The sequence below is a fragment of the Rhincodon typus genome, chromosome 40 (assembly GCF_021869965.1).
Source record: "Rhincodon typus isolate 14 chromosome 40, sRhiTyp1.1, whole genome shotgun sequence".
NCBI classification, from domain to species: Eukaryota; Metazoa; Chordata; class Chondrichthyes; order Orectolobiformes; family Rhincodontidae; genus Rhincodon; species Rhincodon typus.
Genome location: NC_063371.1, coordinates 5,823,495 through 5,848,211, shown reverse-complemented (window position 1 = coordinate 5,848,211; position 24,717 = coordinate 5,823,495). Strand labels below are relative to the sequence as shown.

The 24,717-nt window shown below is 42.0% G+C and overlaps 1 protein-coding gene across 5 annotated transcripts in view; it reads left to right on the top strand.

The window, feature by feature from the left end:
- Window positions 1-24,717, top strand: part of tacc1 (transforming, acidic coiled-coil containing protein 1) — a 140,781-nt gene that overhangs the window by 79,242 nt on the left and 36,822 nt on the right. For all 5 annotated transcript variants that reach the window (XM_048618626.1, XM_048618623.1, XM_048618625.1 and 2 more), the window contains 2 exons: window positions 1,929-3,096; window positions 18,210-18,270. In XM_048618626.1, the coding sequence (XP_048474583.1) occupies window positions 2,264-3,096; window positions 18,210-18,270 (894 nt within the window). In that variant the 5' untranslated portion in view covers window positions 1,929-2,263. The remainder of the gene's footprint in view (window positions 1-1,928; window positions 3,097-18,209; window positions 18,271-24,717) is intronic.

Below are 24,717 nucleotides of genomic sequence, written 5' to 3'. Positions count from 1 at the left end.
CATTCTGTTCAGATTATCTTAGCCTTTGACTGTAGAGGTAACAATTGGTATTTAAACTTGTCTTTGATCAAGCACAAATCTTTTGTGCTTTCAAACCAGCCTCTCAAATGAAGAAGCTTTCATTCTTTTGCATCCAAGTCATAATTAGCAACTTTTAAAAAATATAAATTTTGAGGAATGCAAGATGTATGTTGTGAGATTTAAACCGTCGTTTCCTCCAGTGTTTCTTCTCTGTTGCTGTGGAACCTTGTTACAGGAGCACAACAAACCTGGAAGCCGTGGGGAGCAGGGTTCACATTCCCCTTAAAGGAATATTATGTCTCACTTGGCAATCAAGTTGTCATTCGGTTTTTATTTACACTTCAGCTCCTCTTGAGGGATACTGGGCTAGCTAATCAGAAATGGCTTTAATTTCTTGAAGAAAATAATGGTGCAAAGACATACGGCCGTTATTTTACTCCTTTAAATGAAACACAGGTGAGCTGCAATTTACACCCTTGGTTATGAGCAGTCCTCTGTGGCTTTTACTTTATAAACTCCAGCCTGCCTGGCTAATAATTTCTCAAGGCTTGAATAATTTCTAAAGGGTCCACTGTAATTATCCAACACTGCGTTTTCAAATAGACCCTTGTCCAGCACTTGTGCATCATCTATGAAAAATTAAGTGGCAGATTGGTTTTGCAGGATCCTTCACAGTGGTGCTCTGCACCAGTAGCTGTGAGATGATTTCCGTGATCGTCTGTGACAAATGCAACGTGACTGAATTATTAATCTGGAGGCAGTGTAGCGGATTCTGTGACCGAGCCATTAAAAGTATGCATTTCCTTCTACTTTTGTGCTCGGTGATAAACCCCTTGTTTATGTTGTAGTTTTCACCACACTCTTTTAACTTTCTATCAGCTTCAAAATGTAAACTTTAATTTGCCGTAACGGAAATCGTGGCTACTAAGAGTTTGTTTGCCTTTGGCTGTGACATATGTCGTCAGCTCTGTTGTTGATGGGAACCCTTTGAAGCAATTTTTGGGTAGGATAAGGTATGAGTTTGTTTTGAAGCAGGCCATAGAGAGATGAATTTACTTTCAAATTGCTTGCTGTGAAATTCTACTTGGGCTGGGGGCCTGAGCCAAGAGTAGCACTGGGACCTGTGATTTCTGCCTCTGCCCCTTTGTTCCATACAGCTTTTCCTTGAGAAAATCATGAAGCCTCTCCATCATCTAGTTTTCCAGTAACTTTACAAACATATTACTGCCCTGAGGTTCCTGTATACTCTTCATTTACTGTGCAGAAAGCTCCTTGGAATTGTTTGTGTCTTTTGAGATCTGCAAGGTTCTTTATTATTCTGCAATGACTCTTGCTGCACGTTATTTCCAACTGTATGAGCTCACTGGCCAAACAGAGATGCTGGCAACATGGCAGCAGACCATTTGCTTTTGCTCAGTCCCTGTCTGCTGTGGAACAGTGGCTCTCTCTGTGGAGGGAGCCATGTGCTTGTGACTTCACCTTTTGGTGAGAGGTTTTTCTACCACTGGGGAAGTGCTTGGGCTCATGTTGCAGATCCCTCAATGAAATGAATGAGATGGGTTGGGTTCAGCATAGACATGGCTGACCATCTGCCTCTTGAAACTGGTTGAAATACAGTCTGAATGAGATTATAAACAGTGCCTCTTTGCCTTTGTTTATTTCATAACGTGTCTGATTCTCTTCATTAAGCAGTGACCAATTGATTCTTAGCCTGAAATTATTAGGTAAATCAGTGTGCATTGAATGGTGTATCTGCTCAACCTGTTGTCTGGCTGTGCAGCTTGTTGAAACTGACAAGCCTGGGCAAATTGGATGAGCGCTTTGTGCTGATATGTCAATTGCTGTATTCCAGTCATTGATAATTTTGTTCTCTTTTCCATTGACCGCACCGCCTTTGCCTGCGATAGACTTGCAACCTGAAGACGAGCAGTTGTTAGCAGGATCGCCACTGCCTATAAAGAGCCGATCTGAGAGTCACTCATTGCCAGAGTCAACCCACTGTGATGCTTCACGTAGCTTCAAGCTGCAAGATCAAGTAGGAACTGGTACCACTGGCAGCACAGCTTCAGCCAACACCATTGATGCTAATAGGTCCTCTGCAGTGCCAAACACCCTGGAAGTTAAGGAAATTGCAGATGAAGTAAGAACGGGCAGAGATTCCCCACCAATTACCCCAGCAGGCCCCTTGCTGCTGCCAGATAGCACATCAGAAAACCTGGGGACCAGTATCCGTGGAAGAGAGATGACTGTGTCAGAGGGAGAAGTGTCAGCTATGGACCAAAAGGCAGAGACCTTGGATGTACAGACGCAGCCTGGTATCGCCAAGCCAAAAAAGGCAAAACCTCCCATCTCGGAGATGATGGTAGTTGAGACTATGGAAGGTGGGGCATCAGCAAAAGACCATGCCGTGATGAAACGGGCGTCAGTCTGTAATTCTGACACCAGTGATTTTCCTGAGACTAAGAACCCTTCTAACCCAGGATTTCAACCATCACCCCCAGCCAACAGGCAGCCCCCTCTGTCAGCGAATGCAGCTGAAGCAGATGAGCTGAGGCCACAAGCACAACACAAAGGCTCGGCACTCAAGCTGGAGATTGACTTTTCAGAAGATAAGGAAAATGCAGAGGGTAGGGTGCCAGTGCCAAGGAGAGTGGGTAAAAAGCCTGGCAGTAAGTCCGGTGGGAAGAAACAAAGAACAGCAGTTGTGAAGGCCAGTGCTTCTGAAGACAAGGATGACAGCAGCTCCACCACCAACTTTGATGACATTCCCATTCCTAAAAAGTCTTACAATTTTGATTCTTCTCAATGGGATGATCCCAATTTCAACCCATTTGGCAGCGCCTCTGGTCTGCAGAACTCTCCCACACAGCCAAAGGCCTCATACACATTTGACCCTGACTGCTTGGATTCAGTTGACCCTTTCAAGCCCACCAAAACGTTAACCAACACGTCGGAGCCCCCCACTCCCTCCGAGCCAGAGACTGCCAGGACTGAAGAGCCGACTCTGGAGGGAGCACCTGATGAGGAAAAAACGACAAAAGAGTTGCCGAAGAAGACCAAGCCTCGAGTGATAACGTGAGTTTTGCCAAATTAATATCTTTAACTCACTAACTGTCTCTGTTATGTCAAAATGCCACACTGCACAGTGAGAAGTCATTATTGTAAACTTTAAATTCTGTTAAAATTGAAACAGTCAATTTTCTTCAGAAGTCAGTAAGGTAGCTAATTTAAAATGTGGAAGTCTTGTCGTTTCTTCCTAACGCTTTGCTCTTTCCTTACACTGTTTGCTTACGTGACAGAGATCAAACAATTTCAGCCTCCGCCCTAAGTCTCTGAAACTATTTTCTGCATTTATGAGCCAGGGACCCAAAACCCTCGAATAGTGGGGCTCTGAGAGAGGCTGTTGAATCCACAGTCTCTGTCCCTCCAAGAGACACACTTCCCCATGTGATAGACTCAAACCTTAATGTAAAAGTCTATCAATCCTAAGGATTTATTTTCACAGTTTTATTTCCAATTACTTAAATGTCACCTGCTTTTGAATATAAATGCTAAAACCATCCTTGATGCATGTCAGGGGAAGGAGAGGCAAGTGAACAATTGTAGTATTTTATCATCTGTCTGGACACTGTATTAGGATGAATGGCTTCAGACAATGTGAGTTTTGGGAAAATGAACAGTCAAAGCTATGTTTAGTGCGATATTCTTACTGCTATGTTTGTATCCCAGGATCTTTTTCATATATCAACGAAGATACTACTCAGTGAATTAGGTGCTCATTTCCCCATCCGTCAGTCATAGGGAACAAAGTGTGCGAACTAGTTGTTTCAGTGATGTTGTTCTGACCTTTGAACTGGGAATTCCTACTGGGAGCTTTTGTCATAGTGACGTTCTTCACTCTCCCTGACTGGTGATCATACTTAAAGACTGCAAATCCCTGCACAGCTATGAAATAACTTGCACATTGACCAAGTGCAGCAGTCAGCCTGTTGATTCACGTCCTATGATTTTCAGGGACTCCATGAAATACTGGCCCAACACCTTTGCTATTATCGTCAGAGGTTTTGTTTAAAAAAAAAACTTAGCAGTGTTCCAAGTGTTACTCGACTTCTCTCTTTCCCAATTGCCACAAGTCAGAGGAGGGAGAGCAAGAGAGAGTTGGGCCTGTGGTAACATGTTGATTTTGGGGAGTCATGATCACAGTTAGCGAATATAGATAATTGACCATTTGTGAGCAATTTCAGGGCTGCTTGAGTTTGTTAAGAAGCAAAAATTGAGATATGAAACATGAGTTAATTAGGTAACATATACAACTGTGACAATCGGGCATGGTTCACTGATAGCAGAGGACAGGTGTGTTGTTGGGTGCACAAATGTGTCTCTCTCATTAAAGTTGTGAAGGTAGCATCCAGCTCTCTAACCAAGTTGTGAGGGAATTCTTCCCTGGGTTTTCTTCTCCTGGTCCATATCCGATCTGATGAGGACTGCCACCTATAACGGCTGCCCTCTGTCTAAGCATTTGTTGATGTACCTTACATCGTGTCAATCAATTGTCTGAATCCTTTTGGCCAATGACTGGGGGCAGCTACATATGACATTGTACGACCCTTGTTCCCTTGCCCAGCTTCTTTTGAAGGTTAGTTTTTATTCTAAGAACGAAAAGTTCTTTTGCCAAAACACTGCATTCATAATCAGATAGTGTGGCACCTGATGAATCTTTTGATGCTTATTGAAGGCTCCCCAGTACTGTCAATGAAGTTAATTGAGGTCTCACACTCTGGAGGAAATGCTAAATGTGAAATTTAAGAAAGCAGAACTTTAAAGGGGACCCCAGTTTACAACAACCTCCGTTTGGCTGTCATTATGTCAATAACAGCTCCTGGAATCTGCATCCTTCACCAGTCACTCTCACTGTTGCTCCCTATGTCTGGATCAGATGACGTAATGTTCTTAAGTCCTGTTGCTAGCCAGGAACAAAAGATGTTCAGTAGTCTAAAATATCAATGCTGTGAACACCAGTCTTGGATGAACTGGGCCTTCAGCATTCTGCACTATTGGCAAGCCCAGTTGTGATCCCGATACATAGATACATAGCAGGCATACAGAAGGATTAAGCATGAAGTCTCCAGGGTTGAGACCAGTATAAGGTTGTGAACACTCCCGTTTTGCTAAGGCAAAGGACTAGGAAACCACCTTGCATTATTTCCATACACTATGGGGCAGTTCACACACTCGGCACAGTCATAAGTGTATCACTGGGTTCAGTAACCAGCTTTTACTGATGTTTTCCAATTGAAGATTGAGCAGTAGATACTGAATAAACATTCAATCTCCCTCATAATCCCTCCCAATTAACCTTTGTCCCAGCCTGTTGTCCTTGGGCATGCTGATCAACTCTTTGAAACTGCCTTCCACCTATTCATCTTCTCAGCAAAGCTAAGTTTCATGTGCATTGTGACTTGGTGCTGGCAGAGTAGAAGTAGAGGAAGGGAAAACCTGTGAACCTTGAAGCACCAACACAGTCATGCCTTCAGAATGAAGAAAGGAATGCTTTCTGACAGGGAAGTCTTTTGTGAACTGTTTAACTCAGATACTTTCAATAAATACAGTCAGAAAATCTTGCTGACCACTAACCTACACAAATTATGTTATTCCCGGTAGGTGGGCCTTAAACACAGGACCTGTGTTCAGTGCTGCCTGGCAGTATAGCAAGTATATATTTTTTGTACATTGAATGAGGCATGTGGACCCAGATGTCCAACGTAAGTCATGTGGCTGCAGCATGATACTGAAATGACTGTTCAATCCAATTGCCTCTTTCTATAAAAGGTGTGTAGATTTGAGCTGAGGGATTTCACAAAGCTCTCTGATGTTGACTCAATATCATTTAATTGCACTGTTATGTGTGTGACCTCATGTCAAACAATTAACATGTTCTGGCCTCAGGTTATATTCTAAGGTGATGCATAAAAGTAGAATGAGGCAGCTAAATTTTTGCAGAGATTCACCAGTGTTTTCTTGTCAATCTATACCTTAGTGTGAACTTCACTTTTTACCTTTCCCCTTGTCCAGCTGTCCCAATGTGGAAGAACTCACTTGCTTCTTTTTTGGTAACTAACCTGCTTTGAGATGCTCCCAGAGCAGGCGAGACTTGGACCCAAACCTTCCATCCCAGAGGTTGGGATGTTAGCAGTGGACCACAAGACCCCAAAGAACTTCATTTTTTGTTATCCTTGAACTAACCTGTTTGGCAATGTTATTTCATGCCTCTCAACCAGGTGACACTTGAACCTGGGTCTCCTGGCTCAGAGGTAGGGAGCTACCACTGTGCAACAAGACCTAAAGTAATTGCAGGAGGTCCCGAACCTGATGACATGACGGACTATGTTCAAGTCAGACACCTTATTCATTCAGACAGCTGAGTTCCCTAAGACCTCATCTCTTAGTACAGTTTCTGATCAACCCATTCAGCGGTGTTACTACCTCTTTGGAGCAGGTGGAACTTGAACCTTGGTCTCCTGGTTCAGAGGACCACTGCACCACAAGAGCCCACTCCATCACCTTTATCTAATTTCTTCATTGGTCAGTTGCTTCTCTTTATTGATCCATTAAGAGCCCAACTGAGAACTCATCTCTTAAACATAAAGTCCAGTATGCATCATCTGGTCTCCATCAACTTTCGAGTTGTTCTGGTTGACTCTTAGAGACCAGCACTGACAAGGTGGACACAGTTGTTCATCATTTCTTAAAAAAGAAAAGCCCTTTGCAAGTAATCTTCCCCAGCAAATCCTTGGCAGCACTCGAAGAACAGGTGTCAGTTTGTTTTTGCTAGAATTTATTACCAGGGCACCTTTTACAAATCTGTAAGAATTGCAGACTAAGATGGAGACGTTTGTGAATTTGAAGTAGAGCCGTGCACCCCATTACATAAAGGCAGAACAGCAGACCTTGGGGATGAGCTGGACAGTAAGATGGTTTCAGCAAAACCTGTGAGCTGCACAAATGTAGTTTCACACGGTGCTACAAGGCTGTTGTTCTCAACTTGTTCCATTAAAATACTCCAGTAAGGTATCATAACCAGGTCAGAGAGACCCATGTACAGTGGCACCTGCCAAGTATGCCACTGTAATTAATGAGCTTCCACTTTTGGAGAATGCATGGCTGTAGATGCCACATAGTTTTGGTTTGGGTTATGGGAGGCCCTGCTAAGGCAGTCTTCGTTGGTCACTTCTTGTTTCCTTGAGGGCCTTAAAAATGGGTAGTGGTGGGGTTTAGTGTTACCTAAAGATCAACCTGGGTAAGGGGCAGCAGGTCACTCCATTAAACAAGATGGGCAAAATGGACTAATGTACAGCCATTTGCTTCGGGCTCCATTCTTTAAAATGAGCAGAATAATTGAATTCATTTCCATCACATGCCACAATGGAGCTCTCTCCCAGTACCATAAGGTCAAGGCTGATGTATTTTAAAGAGATGAGTGTAGCCAATGAACACAAGATGTCCAGATTCTCAGAGGAAAAGCCACTTTATATGAGATATCAAACAACTCTTGCCACCAATAAGACCATAATTAAGGGGGAGGATGACCATTGAGAAAGGAGGCACCAAGATGCTGAGGCCAGGGGTCTGATCCTTTGATATTCTTAAATACAACCTTTGCTGCAGCCAAGTCAAGTGTACAGCCAGAAAACTTGAGCTTTGCCTCTCACTGCTGTGAGAATTGGCACAGAGAATTATTCTGAATTTTTAACCCCTATGTTTTTGGCTTTTTTTGTATCAGGGGAAAGTGTGGAGGGAGGGCAGGCAAGACTTGGTCTGTGATGGATCAATGGTCCATAAAAAAAGACTATTCGGTGACTGCCAGGAGAGATCAGCTGCATCCAGCATGTGTGATTTGCTTTGGAACCAAGCAGTGTTTTCCTTGTGACACTTTGCTCAGTGTTGCACAATCATAATGCTTTAAGGAAAGTTGATGGAAACATTGAACATATACAGAGTCTGAGAAAACCCAGCCATCAGTGGAAACACCTAAGGAGTTGAAAATGATCTTGAAGGTCTCAGCATCATCTTGTTTTACTACGGACTGACAACCTTGTCCATATTCAAACAATTTACTTTTGAGTTGTGTGTATCTAATTTTCAGCTGTATGAGGTAATGCAGGAGAATTGTCACCTACTCGGGTAAGTGAGAGTGTTTTCAGGAATTTCAGAGTCGCAGTTAAGAAAGATTCTTGTTGAAGCACCAATTCCCAATGCCCTCCATTGAAGGTCAGCACTGCTTATTTTGGGCAAGTTAATGGTACCAAAGGTTATTTTTAATTAATCAAAATAATGTACAGAAACATCGTTTTGAAAAGTTTGGGTTTGTTGACTGTTTCTGGAAGATTGCAGATTAAAACCTCTCAAAACATCAGGGAGATGGGTGCTGTCAAACTAAGCTGAACCCTGACTCCCATCTTTGTTCACCTCAAACAAGGCAACAGTAATTCGTCACAGTGCACTGCTGAGGCTTCCTTTGAATAATAACTGTGTTGCACTTACCAGTTTTTTTGTCTGTGACCTTTATTTTCCCCCTTTGTCTTTGTCAACCCCTTTGATTCTCCATCTGTATGTGTGTCTCTTGTCTCTCTCTCTTGTGTTCTCTGTTTGCCTGTGCACCAGGACTATTGAACAAGTGAAGTTTCTCTGTTTTCTGATGTAAGTACTTGGAACTGTTTTGCACGATCACAGTCTGCTCCTTATCTGTGCTAATTCATTGTATGCATTGTACAGTTCCTTGGTTACCATTTGTTCAATAGCGATGACCAGAAAGCTGCAGTGCCCCACGATGTGAAACCATATTACTCCGATTGTTGAATCTTGGGCAGTGTCATCATCAGGGACATGTTAGCTGTCACCTTCAGCTTTCCAGTTTCAGCCAGGTCTGGCTTTTTAGTGTTGACATGGATGATCAGCGAGTCAGTGATCAAGTTCAAGAGAGGGGTTCATAGCTGACGTTCTTGAAGAAGAGACCCTGTGAACAAATTGATCCCACTGTCGTAGGGACCACCGTGACTTAGTGTGATAGCAGATCTTACTTTGTATCTTGACCAGCAGCTTCAGCAAATGACGGTCAGGTGCAGGAAACATGAGTCTGGTCAGGATGAGATTATAAGGACACCTAACCTAGTCCAGCCAGCTTGTCCTTCCCTGGTTGCTCATCTCTGCAGACCATCTACACCGCCGTGATGCACACAGAGGCTGGGAGAGTTTTGCAAATTTACTGGTTTTCTAGACCAGAGTTAGTCTCGATGGATGTAGCTTCTTCATATAAACGGGATTTCAGTGACGTTGCCAAGTGCTGAGCAGAGGCCGAGTGTCACTGGGGAAGCCTCTGGCAACTGGTAACTTTTTGGGACTCAGCAACTGGAGAGAGAGAGAGGACAGTTATCCCCTTAGTAACCCAAGGGAATGATCTGGTTTAAGTAATGGAGGCTTCAAATTGAGAGGTTGGCAAAGAGGGCAACCATTGACTTTGAAAAGAATCAATCCTTGAACTCACTTTTACCACTGTACCAAAGTTTTAGGAGTAATTTAACAGGATAATCACTTTTTAAAGTTTTTCAAGTTTTTCTGGGGCACTGCAGCTTTACTTTCTGTTGTAGTTCATCGCTGATTGTGAAGTCGTCTTCACACAAGGTATAAAATAGAACCCAAAGCACTAATTTGAGGAAAAGTGTATAAAATTGCCAAAATTTCTGAGTGGAAGGAATGAAGCATTCCCTTCCAGGAGGAGCTTTGTCAGTTATTTTATGCCTTAAAAACATTTTTCTGCTATTTAATTTACTTTCTACATGTGTAAGTACTAATTTCTTAGTGCGACACAAGTGCTGCTGTGATCTGAGCTGAAAAAGAAAATGCTGGCCCAGAGACAATTGCTCCTTTTGCTGACTGATTTTAAACTAGATTGAAGTACAAAAACAAATCCCATTCATCAAACTTGTTTTTGAAATACTTGTTCCTAAGTGTAAATCACAAGGCATTACGGTTAAATTCACTTTAATATATGTAGGGTGAAGTCCTGGCCTTATCTAGTCGAGCAGACTGAATGTGAGACAACTAAATGCAGGTCCTGGATGTAATAAGCCCCACATCACTTGCACAATGATTATCTTCCGCAGTGTGGGGCATCAGCCAAGAAGTTAATTTTCTTTTCTTTTTTAAATGATGTTTTGCTCTTGCCCAGTGCGTTAGAAAGTTTCAAGTTAGTGATGCTTGTGTATCTGTATCTTTTTAACAATGCTTGTTCCTCCTCCTGCCTACCTCCTATTCCAAGTCTTCCATCTGATGAGTACAGGGTGGGAGAGGGTGTACTGTTGGACCTGGGCACATGGATCATTTCAAGTCAAGGCACTTGACGAGATGCATGGCATATTTGAGGTACAAGATTCGAATCCTTCCTTTCAACTATTGAGGGAAAATAGTCAAGCAGTAAAGGCTATTTAGAAGCTGAGGTGCTCCTTTTGACCTGCTTGCTGGCCTCTGGTCTTGTGCAGATCGACAGCTGATGAGTAGGATGCATGTCTGGAGCCAGTGAGCTGCCTGAGCTATGAATAGCAATATTTATAGTCATTCGTTACTCCTAATGACCCACCATGTGTACAGAAAATGGGAGACATATTATTTACAGCAGGGTGACCGTGGCAACTTAATGATAAGTTAGCTTGGTTTTGGAGTCACAATTATCTGAGAGCAGCATCTTCTGCATAATGTTTAAAAAGTTTAAATTCATTGAAATGCAAGGAAAACTGAAGTAAATAAATTGAGCGAAGTTTCTCAATAACTCTTGAGGTCAAGGTACATGTGACACCTTTTGCAGATGTAATTCTAAGTACACAAGCTGAAGGTATTCCCAAAACAGGGCAAGCAGAAGTGAAGCAATCATGGCCGAGAATGGTTTATTAAAACAAATGAAGTTCAAGAGGAAATGGAAAGTAAAAATCCTGCAGAAGGGAAGGAAAATGAGAGTCACATGAAGAGGTGATCAGAGGAGTGATGAGAGAGACCCCGGAGAAAGGTATTACAGCTGGAGCTCAATGTCCTTTGATTAATTTAGAAGCAAGGAACAAGGCAGATGCAAATAGGCCTGAAATGAAGAATGAGCACAAAACAGGAAATGTTATTCAATACTTCTTCCTTTATGTGTTCATAGAGAAGATGCAAGCAATACGTCATCTTCGAACAAAGGTATCACAAATTAAATAATTGACTTTGACATCAATGAGATGGAAGCCCAGGACAGGCTAATTGTGCATGAAGCAAACAGATCCCAAAGGACATACTTGTTTTAGCTATCGTGTTGAAAAGGATTTGTCAGGTATTTGCAGTCATTGAGCGATTTGCTGAATGTGAGGGAGGTATCTGCAAATTATAAAAAGCTGCATGTTTATAAGTAGGGTGGTAAAATACACATGGGGAAACAACAGTCCATGAGTCTTTGTTCTGCTGCATGTAAAATATTGCTGAAAAAGCGTGTGTCAGAAGTTTTTGCGTGTACTAGAAATGACAACATGTTTTGGTAAAGGAATTGATCAGTTATCAGAAGTAAACTTCAAAATTATCTCTAAGAATAACTTGGTTAACAAACATGAGATTTGATTCCAAAAATGGAAGATCTGACCGAATAAGCTTCTCCAATTCCAGGGACTGAATCACTTCCTCCCTCCCCACCATCCCAGCAACACTGCTACCCTCTGCCTTCATTTGATCATGCTCCTATGAAGCACCGTGGGACATTTCATGATGCTAAACGCACTCTAAAGAAAAGTTGTTGTTGTGACAAGGTGATTTTTTTTTTCTGCTGTTCTTTCATGGGATGTGGGCTATGGTGGCAAAGTCAGCATTTGTGCCAGTCTCTAATTGAACATACAGTAGGCTAGGACATGTTAGTGAGCAGTTGAGAGTCAACTATATTGCTGCAAGTCTGGATTTAGATATAGGCCACATTGAGTGAGTAAAAGTTTTGCAACCACTGATGAGAGTTTCATGGCACCATTCCTGAGAATAGGTCTCACTTTCAGATTTGTTGAAAGAAATTGCACTCCACAGAATGTGGCCTGGCCCCTGCATCACTGGTCCAGGAGCATTGCAATATATCAGTGACTCTCCATCACCACCACCAAAACCATTCCCCATTCCCCATTCCCCATTCCCCACCACCACCACCCCCACCACCACCACCACCCCCCCACCAGCCCCCCAACACCTCAATGAAGTTTACAACATTGTGAGCTTAATTCAAGCCAAAATTCTGGGGCCAGAAAGGACAATGCATTTTGGTGCATAGGGCTTATACAATTAATGGTAGGGCCTTGGGTAGAACAGAGGGACATAGGGGTGCATATACACAATTCTTTTGAAGTTTGCATCACATATAGGGTGGTTACAAAAGCGTTTGCCAAGCTTGGTTTTGTTGCTCAGTCCTTTGAGTGACAGAGTTGGGAAGTTCTGTTGAGGTTGTATAAGACATTGGTGAGGCCCCTTCTGGAATACCATTTTCAGTGCTGGTCGCCCAGTTAAAGGAAGGATATTATCAAGCTGGAGAGGATTCAGAAGAGATTGGCCAGGAAGTTTTTGGGTATGTAAGGTTTGAGTTATAAAGAAAGGCTGGATAGCCTGGGACCTTTTTGACTGGAGCATGGGAGGTTGAGAGGTGACTTGATAGAAGTTTATAAAATGAGAGGTACAGATAGGGTTAATGGTATTTGTCTTTTCCCTCAAGTGGGGGATTTCAAGATTAGAGGGCACATTTTTAAGATGAGTTGAGAGAGATTTTAAGTAAGACATAGAAGACAAATTTTTTACACAAAGGGTAGTTCATGTGTGGAATGAGTTTCCTGAGGAAATGGTGGATGCAGGTACAATCAGAACATTTGAAAGACATTTGGCTAAGCCCATGAATAGGAAAGCTTTGGAAGATTGTGGGCCAGGAGCATGCAGGTGGGTCTCGGTCAGTTTGGGATTATGTTCGGCATGGACCAGTTGGACCGAAGAGTCTGTTGGCGTGATGTATGACTCTATGATTCTGTGTAGGAATGGATAAGAAACTGGTTGAAGGTGAGGTATTAACAAGGACCTGAAGCAGAATTGTTTTACAGTTGGGGGTAAATTCCAATAGGGAGTTGTATGGTGCCGGGACGACTGCAGTTTCCATTTAAATAATGGAGCTCTGTTCAGAAACCTAATGCTAAGTGATCAAATATGCTTTTAAAAAGGACAGTTCTTCGGGGCAGTGCATGCTACATAGAAAGCACGAAATTAACTGGGCAAAATGTGGAGCAATGGCACTTAGTGCAGAGACGTTAAGCTGAGATTAATGCTAAATCTATCCAGCCAATGCTGAGCAGCAATCGACAAAATCAACAGGATGTTCAACTACATTGCGAAGACAGCAGAATATCAATGAGGAGATGTCATGGTCACATTGTACAGCGCTCTTGTCAAAGCGAATATTGCATGAATATTGCATCCAGTTCTGGTTGCCATGATACCAGATGGATGTTCAAGCACTGGGAGCAGGACAGTGAGAGCTGTGAGCGTGACCTCTGGGGTCAGAACAGACCTGAGAACAATGGGCTGTTCAGTGAGGCAAATATTGGATGATGATAATAATAAGTGACTTGATGTAGTTTGTAGCATAGAAACAGTTCCCTTGATAGTCTACTGCCAAGTAGGTTGCTCCAACACAGACACACACATACATTTTTTGGATCAGGTATTAGGAATTCCTTTGCATCAAGATTGATTGACAGGTTGACTGAGGTTCCAAAGAGAGTAGCAGAGGCAAAAGCTGTGCACCTAGTGAGGAAACATGTCTGACTGTTGTAAGTGGATGTGTTTGCATCCTGTAAACTGGCCTGAACCTGGTTCCCGCTCCTACCATGTGGTTTGCCTGCTGATTTTGGTAGCACTGTGACAAGGTTGTTCTTTGAGGCCTTGCAGAAGCAGGCCCCTGTTGGGTCAACTGGGGCCTTTGATCCATCATAATTCCCAGTTGTTAATGGATCAACAATGGACGTTGTTCCACCTCCAAGACATTCCTGTTGCATTCAATCCATATTTGATGCCCCCTGTGTGTGCATTAACTTTATTTTTCCTCGCTAGTCATGAATACCGACTTTGTGGCAAATTTGTTGGAGCACAGTTGTGTCTGTTCATTTGGTAGATGATTAATTGACCCAGTTTTCTCTGTTTTACTTACCTTCTGTGAATGCAGATTATCCTGTATTTACTCAAAAGGTCAGCCACAGTACAAACAGCCTGTCTTTGCTGAATTGAAACTCATCTGTCTTCTATTTTTCAAAAAATAAAACGATTGTCTTCTGGGGGATTAAATCCAGCATTTTGAAGCAGATAGAAGAGCTCAGGGTCACGCGCAAATTGTTTCATCAGGCAATGTGCTATCACTTCATTTTCTTCGGTCAGGTGTCCTCCAGGCCTTTCTGAACAATGAGATTAGCCACCTGACTGGAAGTGTTTTAGGAATACTGGGTTTAGGAGCAGGAGTCAGCTGTTCAGTCCTTTGAGCTCAGTTGCAATTCAACATTTGATTCATAATCGAGTAGATCATAGTTGTTCCACATTTACTTCCTTTCGTAAAAATTATTTTTGAGCACTGTCTAACAGCATGCCTTTGATAACGCACTTAAGCATTTTGAGAGATGTATCACGAGGTAGTGATGTCTCAGTGCCAGTTTCAACACCTGTCCTGATTTTTTTTTTAATTGGCATTCAAAACTCTGAAAGAGATAAGTGCATTGCTCACATTTAGCACAAAAACAGTGGTACACGTCTGCAAGGGCTTGAGTAAAGCCTTTGACAAGGTTCCGCATGGTTGACTAATTAGTAAAGGTAGATCACGGGATTCAGGGAGAGCTTTCCAATTGGATACAAAATTAGTTTGACGGTAGGAGACGGAGGGTAGTGGTGTAGGGTTATTTTTTGGACTGGAGGATGTGACCAGCGGTATTCCACAGGGATAGGTGCTGGGTCCACTTTTGTCATCTAAAAAATGATTTAGATGAGAATTTAGGAGGCATGGTCATTAAGTTGGTGGATGACAGCAAAATTAGTCGACAGTGAAGATTATCTAAAATTACAAAGGGGTCTTGATCAATTGGACCAATTGGCAGATGGAGTTTAATTTGGATCAATGCGAGGTATTGAATTTTGGTTTTAAAAAAAAGCACAGGACTTACACAGTTAATGACAGGGCCCTGGGTAGTGCTGTCGAACAGAGAGACCTCGGGGTTCAGGTACATAGTTCTTTTGAAGTTTGCATCACATATAGACAGAGTAGTTAAGGAGGTGTTTAGCAGGTTTGCTTTCATTGCTCAGACCATTGAGTCTCGGAGTTGGAATGACCTGTTGAGGTTGTACAAGACGCTGGTGAGGCCATTTTTGGAGCACAGTGCGCAGCTCTGGTCGCCCTGCTACAGGAAGGATATTATTAAATTGAGAGGGTTCAGAAATTTATCAGGATGTTACTCGGACTGGAGGGATTGCGTTAGCATGATATGGATTGGCTAGGACTTTATTCACTGGAATGTAGGAGGCTGAGGGGTGACCTTACAGCGGTTCGTAAAATCACGAGTGGCATAGATAAGGTGAATAGCAAAGGTCTTTTCCCTAGGGTGGGAGAGCTCACAAGTAGAGGGCATATTTTTAAGATGAGATTAGAAAGATTTTAATGGTACCTGTTGGGCAAATTTTATACAGAGTGGTTTGTTTGTGGAATTAACTGTCAGAGGAATTGTTGTCTTACAGAGCTCTATAGATATTTTTGATCTTGTGTCGATCCAGGAACAGGAGTGAGCCATTGAGCTCCTCAAGCATGTTTTACCATTCAGTGAGATCATTTTTGATCTGGATTATCTGTTTCTGATCTTTAATGACCATTTATGCCCATAATTACTATTTGGAAACCCTGTCATATATTGGAGATCTGTTGTAGTGGTGACTCTCAATTTTGTGTGTCACTTGTATTCCTTTTATTCAGTAATGTAATAGCATCTTCTATCTGGCTCATTAGTTGCCAAACGAGCAATCCCTCTTCATGCAAACTGCAACTGCTGTTTGACAAGGTCAGGCATCAGGGATTCCAAACTCCAGCAATTAGGTGATTGAAGCTGTGTGTCATCACTGCCAGACTGGTCCTCTCGGACAGTAGCATTTCAGACAAATTTTCAGTTAGGAATGATTTCTAATCTTCAATTTGGGCTTCTGAGTATCTCCCATCATAAACCAGATGTCATTTGCAGGTGTTAAAGTCTACAATGAATAATGCTGGGAGGAAACAAATAACTGCAGCCCAATTTACTGACTCTATGGCTAGGACAAAATAATTCTGATAAGTTCTCCTACACATTTCCATACTGTGGAGATCCAATTTGTGTCTTTGCTGGCTTAATTTGGAGGAGAAAAGGAAACCCAAAACTCTTTTTCATTTACATGTACTTGCTCACTATTGAGGAGCAAGTTTTCATTTTAGGCAGGAATTTTAGTGAGTTATCGGATTATTCCCTGCTCTTTCAGTACAGCTGGAGAGTCGCGTGATCAAGGAGAATTAATAAGGATGGGTCATCGACCAAGTGGCATTGGTTAGAGACAGGGACAGGTCAACAATGAAAGCCTTCAGCCAGGAAATAGCCATGCATAGCAATGCACAGTATTTCCGTGACAGAAACAGGCCATTCAGCCCAACAGATCTCTGCTAGCGCTAAAAAGAATGTAAGACGAAGGGGTTTTTTGTGATTCATGCACAAAGACCCCCTCGTGCATCTGTGCTGCAGCTTTCTGCAGTCTTTCCCTGTTTAAATAATATTCAGGTCTTCTATTCTTCCTACCTAAGTGCTTGAACACTAATTTTCCGAAACTAAATTATATTCCATGATATGCTCCGCAAGAGACTCATCTCAAGTCCTCTGCTTTTGCTTCTTCGTCAAAGGCTATTCAGCCCATTGTGCCTCTTTGAAAGAGGTATCCACTTCAGTCCAATACTTCGGGTCCTTGCTTATAATCCTCCAATTTAATGCACGTCCAATTTACCTTTGAAAGTTCCCATGGAATCTGTTTTAGATTCAAATCTCAATCTTTGTGTGAAGAGATTTGGTGTAATTTTCCCTTCAGTTCTTCGACTGACTATTGTAAATCTATTTGTTAATCTGTTTATCTTCACACAGATTCAGGAGTTGCTTATTTTTTGTAGCACAGCAATGTTTTGTGTCTCACCGACCTTTAAAAATGCACATTTACTGTCACAATAGACGAAAGGGAGTGCCATTTTCCCTGTTAAATTTCATTGAGTTGAAGAGTTTAGTGGGTGAAAAGCAGAATTTCCTCACCTGGTGCAAAGGTTTGGGTTCACTTCACAGAGGAAACATCTGAAGGTTTAAATTTTAAGGCTCAGGAAATTGATTCCCTTCCGCTACCACCTTTCCCATCCCGAGTAACAAAATGTAGAGTTGGTAAGGCAAACAATAAAAGCAAAATTTGCATATTTTGGAAGATTGTTAGCAGCTTCTAGGAGATGTAGATAGTCAAAATCTGAATATTAGGCTGATGCAAACAATGTTTTACTTTACCTACGAACACGTGCATGGCAGAGCAAGGCCTCACTAGGAGCCAGGTCTTGGTTCCATTGGACTTGATAACATCATAGGTAGCACCATAAGCATGTGCTGGGTTGTAACTGTGAGAGTATTGGTACAGTTACCCCTTCACTCCACAACATGTGAATGTGGTCCTGCCTTCAACTCAGTCAGCACGAAGGGATGGTTTCTCTTGGAATTGCAGTTACAGAATCAATCAATCTGTGTGTGTGTATGTGTGTGACATTAATCTGCACCGATCGGGAGGCTGGAACTGTGCTTGCATAAAATGAAATTCAAGTGTCCCTTTATTTAATTTTTTTTCATTTCATGCAAACTCTATTTCTTTTTTCCATTTCTCCTTTAAAAGCTCACTGCTAGCATGTGCATTTGCTCTTTGAGTTTATTGAAGCAAAGTCAAGTAAAATCTTATGTTTTTTGCAGAATTGTGTGATTTGACTGTTCTCCTGTATTTTTCTCCCCCTCTCTTTTTCTTTCTTCTCTCTCCTCTCTCTCTCCCCCTCTCTCTCTCTCTCTCTCTCTCTTTTTCTCTCCCTGAAGGAATGCTTGCCGAGTGAAGAAATATGAAAACCAATCTCTGGTGTTGGATGTTTGCCACCAGGTAAATTTTCTTTGTTTTTCAGTTGAATGGGGGAATCGCTAGTCTGACCTCCCCTGCAGTGATGAGTAAAAACACCACCATATGGCCTTTGTTATGAGTGATCCCATCACAGAATTCCCTACCTCCATGAAGTTAGGCTCAATAACAGAGATAATGAGTTTGCTCAGTTGGTACTTGTGGCCTTGTGGGGTCTGTCATTCAGAGTTCGGTTTAATAACTGTACGAGCGAATCCTTATAGCCAGCAATTTAAGCCAGGAACTTATCCAAAATATGGCTGCGTCAAGGGAGTGATGTCCAAACTGAGTAGCCATCCCATTGAATAAAGCATTGAGAGGGCTGAGGGGGTGACTTTTATAGAGATTTGGAAAATCATGAGGTGCATGAATAGGGTGAATTGCAAAGGTCTTTTCTCTAGGCTGTGGGAATCCAAAACCAGAGGGCATGGGTTTAATGTGAGAGGGGAAACATTTAAAAGGGACCTGAGGGGTAGACTTTCCACCTGTGCGTGTATAGAACAAATTGCCAGAGGAAGTGGAGGTGGATATAATTACAGCATTTAAAAGGCATCTGGATGGATATATTGCTATGGAGAAGGGGAGGTTAAATCAAAGAATATCCCTGATATTCACTTTATGAATAACAAGTAACAATTTATTTATTTAACCCTAACACTGAACAAAATTAACAGAATTACTACAAACCGTACAATTCCCCCTTAACTCCTAACTATTCTTGAACTGAACTAAAGTCTACTGGTATGATGTTCCAATAAACACAATTCTCACTTATATAAACCCAAGTAGTAAGAAAATTAAATTAAAACTTAGTCTCTCAAAGTCTACATGCCTTTCTTCAGCTGTCCTTGAGTCATACACATCTTTCTTCCTCTGATCTGTCATTTTTTTACAAATAAATTCCAGCTCTCTGCCTTCCAATTCACAATTACTTGACACAACTTCGTAACGATATGAATGGGAAGGGTTTAGAGGGATATGGGCCAAATGCTGGCAAATGGGACTAGGTCAGATTGGGATGTCTGGTCAGCATGGATGAGTTGGACCAAAGGGTCTGTTTCCATGAGTTAAGGCTATGTTAGGGATTTTGGTTTGTGAGGGTAGGAAGGTTCTCTGAGGCAAGGCATCGTAAATAAGAAGCTTCATTCATTTTTACCATTGCTATGAGGTTCACTTGGATCAGGTCAGTTTGCGTCCTAATGGGACCTGGGATGCGGTAGGGAAAAGGAATAGGAATGGGTTGGTGGTGAAGATGAAGACCTCCATCTGACCCTGCTAATATACCCGCCAGTAAGTGTCCATTGCTCCTTTCAATAGCAACATTATTTTGCGCATTCCTTCCTTTAGCGGCATCTGAAATCTTAAATGGGGGTTTATCAAGTACAAACCTGGACAGATATCGGGCTTGTAACAACATTAGGAGGGAGCAGGAAATGGAAGAGTGTCCCTGTTGCCATGACGATAAATTTGTCAGACCTGGTCTTCTGCAAACAGCCGAGAGAAAAATCAATGTTTCATTTTAATCAGTGTTGACCTGAAGACAGGAAGCAATCCTTTTACTCATTCCTGACATGGTGCTGTGTGACTTGCAGGTGGAGTATCAGTTTCAGATCTCCCCTGAAAGACTGTGGCTGTGGCAGTGCAGCACTGCCACTGTACTTCATTGAAGTGGCAGTTTCAATTGTGTGCTCGACTCTCTGGCACAAGGACTGACCCCATGAGATTGCTGCTGCATCAGATATGAGAACAGCTCTTGTGCAAAACCTCCTGTATTTGCACAGTGTAGATATTCTGCTATCCATCGTCAGATGTGAAATTCCAAAAAAATACCAATTTGGACAAGGAGGACAATATACCAATTTTGTGCGACCAGTGAGGAGTTGTACATGATGGGTGCGTAGATCAGAAGCAAGGCTACAGTGTTTCTCATTGGTCTGTTTGATTTGGTCATTGGATATGAGAATGCACTGGATTCTGGCTTTCATATTTGGACTCAAGTTAGGAGGAAGCTGCTATTTTGATGGTTTTTACTCCACTGAATCAGGCTCAGACCAGAAGTACAAGGGAGAATTGAGCCCTTGCTTCACTTCTGAGAGCTTTCTTCATTCCATATTGGCATGACTTTTTCCATCAGGGACAGTGTGATGGCTCATTATTCTTACTCGTACTGATCACAACAATGACACAGGCAGTGAACACTCTGTAACCTTGTGATGGCACACACCTCTGCCTGAACAGATTGCTCTTGTCAGCTCATTCTAGAAACCCAAAACAACGGAGGGATGAAATTGTAGTTTGTCATTCTTTGTAACTTAGCGATAACATTATTACGGAGATTTTCACAAGGTTAGTCCAGTATTAGGTCATCACCAACATTCCTAAAATGCATCAAAAATCCCTTGTCAACAAGCTGGTTACTGCCTTCCCAAGCTGCTGGTTCAAGTATTCCAAGCAGCTGCCGATGCTCTGGTGCTTTGGCCTTCACAAAGAGGGTTCTGTACTTCGTAGCAGAAGACAAATATTTCACTATCTATTTTTATGGTATTTCTGAAATGATAGGACCAGCTGAGTCTTCCAAACATTTTTCATTTTTCTGTTTTTGTCCAATCTTGACCGTTGAGTCACTTCGTTTCCTACAATGTATGGTGTCAGACAGAGCTACTTGAGAATAATCCCATATCCTTTCGCAGCTTTATTCTGTGTTTACCAAACACTGCAACAGTTAATGTCATTACTGGTCTTGTTGAACTGCAGAAACATAGGCAATAAGTTTTATTTATGCAACTCCTTTTAATGCCGCAAAATATCACATGAGCATCATCAGACAAAAAAAATTGAGACGGAACTGACAAAATGATAACTGGGTGAGCTAACTGAAAGCTTGCTCAGAGTTTAGGGAGCATCTTAAAGCAGGAGGTTTTAGTTGAGAATCTCACAGACAGGGTTCTGGGCATTTAAGGGCCAGGCATTTTGAAAACTGTTCATCGATAACAAAGTTCATCAGTGTTGTGTCTATTGTTTATATTTTTACTTACAATTTTTTATTTTAAAATATATCAACCAAACAATCCCAGAAAACTCAACCTGACTGAACAAACACTAACCAAGAGAATAGCAGGCTTGGTGGAGAGTCTAGGCCAAGTCAAAATGAAGGAGGACCTGATTGTGAGGCCCATTGATCCCTGAGTCAAAAGGTGTCATCACAGATTCAGGGACAAGTTGCAGATTGAAGCTTCAACTGAAGTTCTGAAAGATGGAATGTATGTGATGCTGATTTCCATGTTAATGACACCATCAGTTGTAAATGTTACTGAGGACCTGATTATTAACAGTGTACCAGCAGCTTGATAAATTGTTGGAACCCATTTACTGATGCCTATGCAGAATATCACCAAGACTAGTGGTCCTATTTGACAGTGCAGAGATTCTCTTTATCTGGAGAATGAGCTTGGATGGGGGTATAATTCATGGGCAACAGAGATGCTGGAGAATTTCCAAGTTGCTTTCCCCTGCTGCAGTAAAAGACAGTGACATGGAGTGACCATTGGTTAGTCTCCATGAGTGAACACATTGTGGAGGAGAAGCACAGAAGAGAAAAGGCACAGAAAGCAGGCACTGCCGCATTACTGCTAAGTACACAGTGAGGTCAGTTGTTTCGTTGTTAATTGAAAATAACATGCCCATGGCAGAGAAATGAGTCTTCAGAACATCCCAGCCACATTGAGAAGTGCGCCTGTTCGGCAGAGTAACTTCGACTGAAAGTGCAGTGTGGTTTTGTCCTCCAGAATTTGGTTTCTATACTCTCTCCGGCCTTGTGCCTGTTAACCAATGCCAATGGAAGGGTTTGTTGAGCACAGTCTTTGGGGTTTGATTTTTCAAGTAGCAAAGTCCTCCTTCCTTCTAACAACAACTTGAGTTTGTTTTAGATGACAAGGTGTAGAGCTGGATGAACACAGCAGGCCAGGCAGCATCAGAGGAACAGGAAGGCTGACGTTTTAGGCCTGGACCCTTCTTCAGAAACGTCAGCCTTCCTGCACCTCTGACGCTGCTTGGCCTGCTGTGTTCATCCAGCTGTACACCTTGTTATCTCAGATTCTCCAGCAATAGCAGTTCCTACTATCTCTGAGTTTATTTTAGGGCCTTTAACAGAGCAAAAAGTCCCCAAGGTTGGTTCCCAGGGAAGTTATTAAACAAGATTTGACACTGAACTGTTGGAAGAGTTGAGGAGTGTTGGTGATCAGATATATGGTAGAAGGAGAAATCTTGAAGGATTGCCAATATCTAAAGTTAAGGCTGCGGAAGGTACAAGTACCATTGGTGACGGATTGAAATCCGTATGTTGAGGGAATAGGGCACAAAGGGTGAATATTTCACAAGTGCAGTGATATTTGAGATTTGATAAAAGCTTGGAGCATCCAAGAGCTTTTGAACAGAATGATCAGAATTCTAAAACTGAATCATTGCTGGATTGTACAAGATGGAGTGAGAATAAGAAAGATGAACAGGAAAGGCAGATGCAAGCACTTGTTACTCACAATTTGTTTGTGCACAAGGTTGCTTATTAACACTGTATCAGTGTGCTTTTCCTGGACAGCAACTTGTCCCATCTCAGAAACCCTGTGACCTCCTGGATGTGAGATTCAATTCAACAATCTCATACTCTAGAAATCGGTTGGAACTGAAACAACCCCATTCCCCTGTTCAGAATATAGAACAACTGAATACAACTTGGCGAGTGGGATCGAGCTGAATGTCAGCAAGTTGCTTCAGTAATGTGGGGAATTCTGGTTTTATTCAACTGTACTTGAATTTCTTGTCTGAACACAGTTGTCAATGCGTTGAACAACCCCCTAGTGTCTGTTTAACTAATCTCAATTGGAGGTTTTATTGACCACAGACTTCTGAGTACAGTCGGACCCACTGGAAGTGTTTAGGAATGAAGTTAATCTGGAAATGAATTTTCCAATCACCTCAAGTGTAAGAAAGTGATCAGACGTAGGAGGAATGGCTGAATAGCTTGGGCTTGTACTCTGTAGAGTTCAGAAGAATGATGGGGTGGAGGTTCTGACTGAGATATATAAAATGCTGAAGGGGACTAATAAGGATGTTGAACAGATGTGTTCCCCCTTTTGGGACAGATATAGAGTGAGAGGAGGTAGGCTTAAAACTCAGATGAGGTGAAACTACTTCTCTGAGGGTTGTGAATCTGTGTAATTTCATGCCAAGGAATGCAGTGGAGGCAGAATCAAACAACGGATTCACGAAAGAAATAGGTATGTTTCTGATGAAAAGTTGGATAAAAGGCTATGGGGAGCAGGCAGGAAGGTCAAGTCGAGACCAAGGTAAGATCAGCTATGATCGTGTTAAATGGCTGAACATGTTTGAAAAGCTGAATTGCTGACTCCTCCTAATTCCTCTGTTCCCGTTAACAAGAGCATGACTGCTTTGAATTGTCAGGCAGCGAAACACAACCAAAAATCCTTTTTGGCACAAACATTTGAGTGATGAAACTGGCCGTATATTCAAAAGAAAATTTTATATTTCTGCAACTGTAGCTGTGTGACAAGAGTAGAGAAATGATAGTGGCTGGGAGAGAGTTATGATCAGAACCTGCAATGACTAGCTTATCCTTGTGTGGATCAGCAAAGAAGCCACAGCCTGAACTTGGATCACAGTCATGTTTATGAAGAGCAATGCATTTTTGTTCTAGATTAATCTTTTCAGCGACTGCTCCATGGCCAGTTTACTTTGTGATGATTTTACTGTGAGAAAGAATTTCCACTTTGTTTCACAATTCTTTCTGTTCGGAAGATTTCCACACGAGGTTTACTGCTTCTTGGACTGGAAGTGAGCCTGCAGTGGAGTCATGTTGATATGAGTTAGTGAAGTTGGTTTCTCTGAATTATTTGTTAATTAAGCAGCAAGGAAGCATTACAGTTCACGTATCATAGGTAGGGAGCAAGAGAGCTGTCGGACTACAGTTTATAAGTCACATCAAAACAAGAAGGATGCTTTGGTACATGGACCAGATCTAGTTTATAAAAGGTCTGTTGATGGGAAGGAAGAGAAAACTGAGAAGCAAAACATTACTGTAAGATCTAACACCTCAGCAGTTATTATAAAATGAGCATACTGGTGTGACATAGATGTGACCTTCTTACATTTTGTTGGTTAATAATTTAGTCAGTTTGAGTTTTTAAACTTCTTAGAAAAAAAATTCATATTTTTACAGATTTGCCAGCTGTGTTGAGGTGGAGAATTTATTTACACTGACAGCAACGTAAGACCATGCAATGCAAATGCAGTACTCTTCTTCACGTTAAATACCCCTCTCTCACATAAACTCAGAATCTCATCTCTGAGAATGAAAAAGCAGCTTCACTTTCTTAAGTTGTCTTTCAAAATTTATATTTCCTCAAACGTGTTTGAATT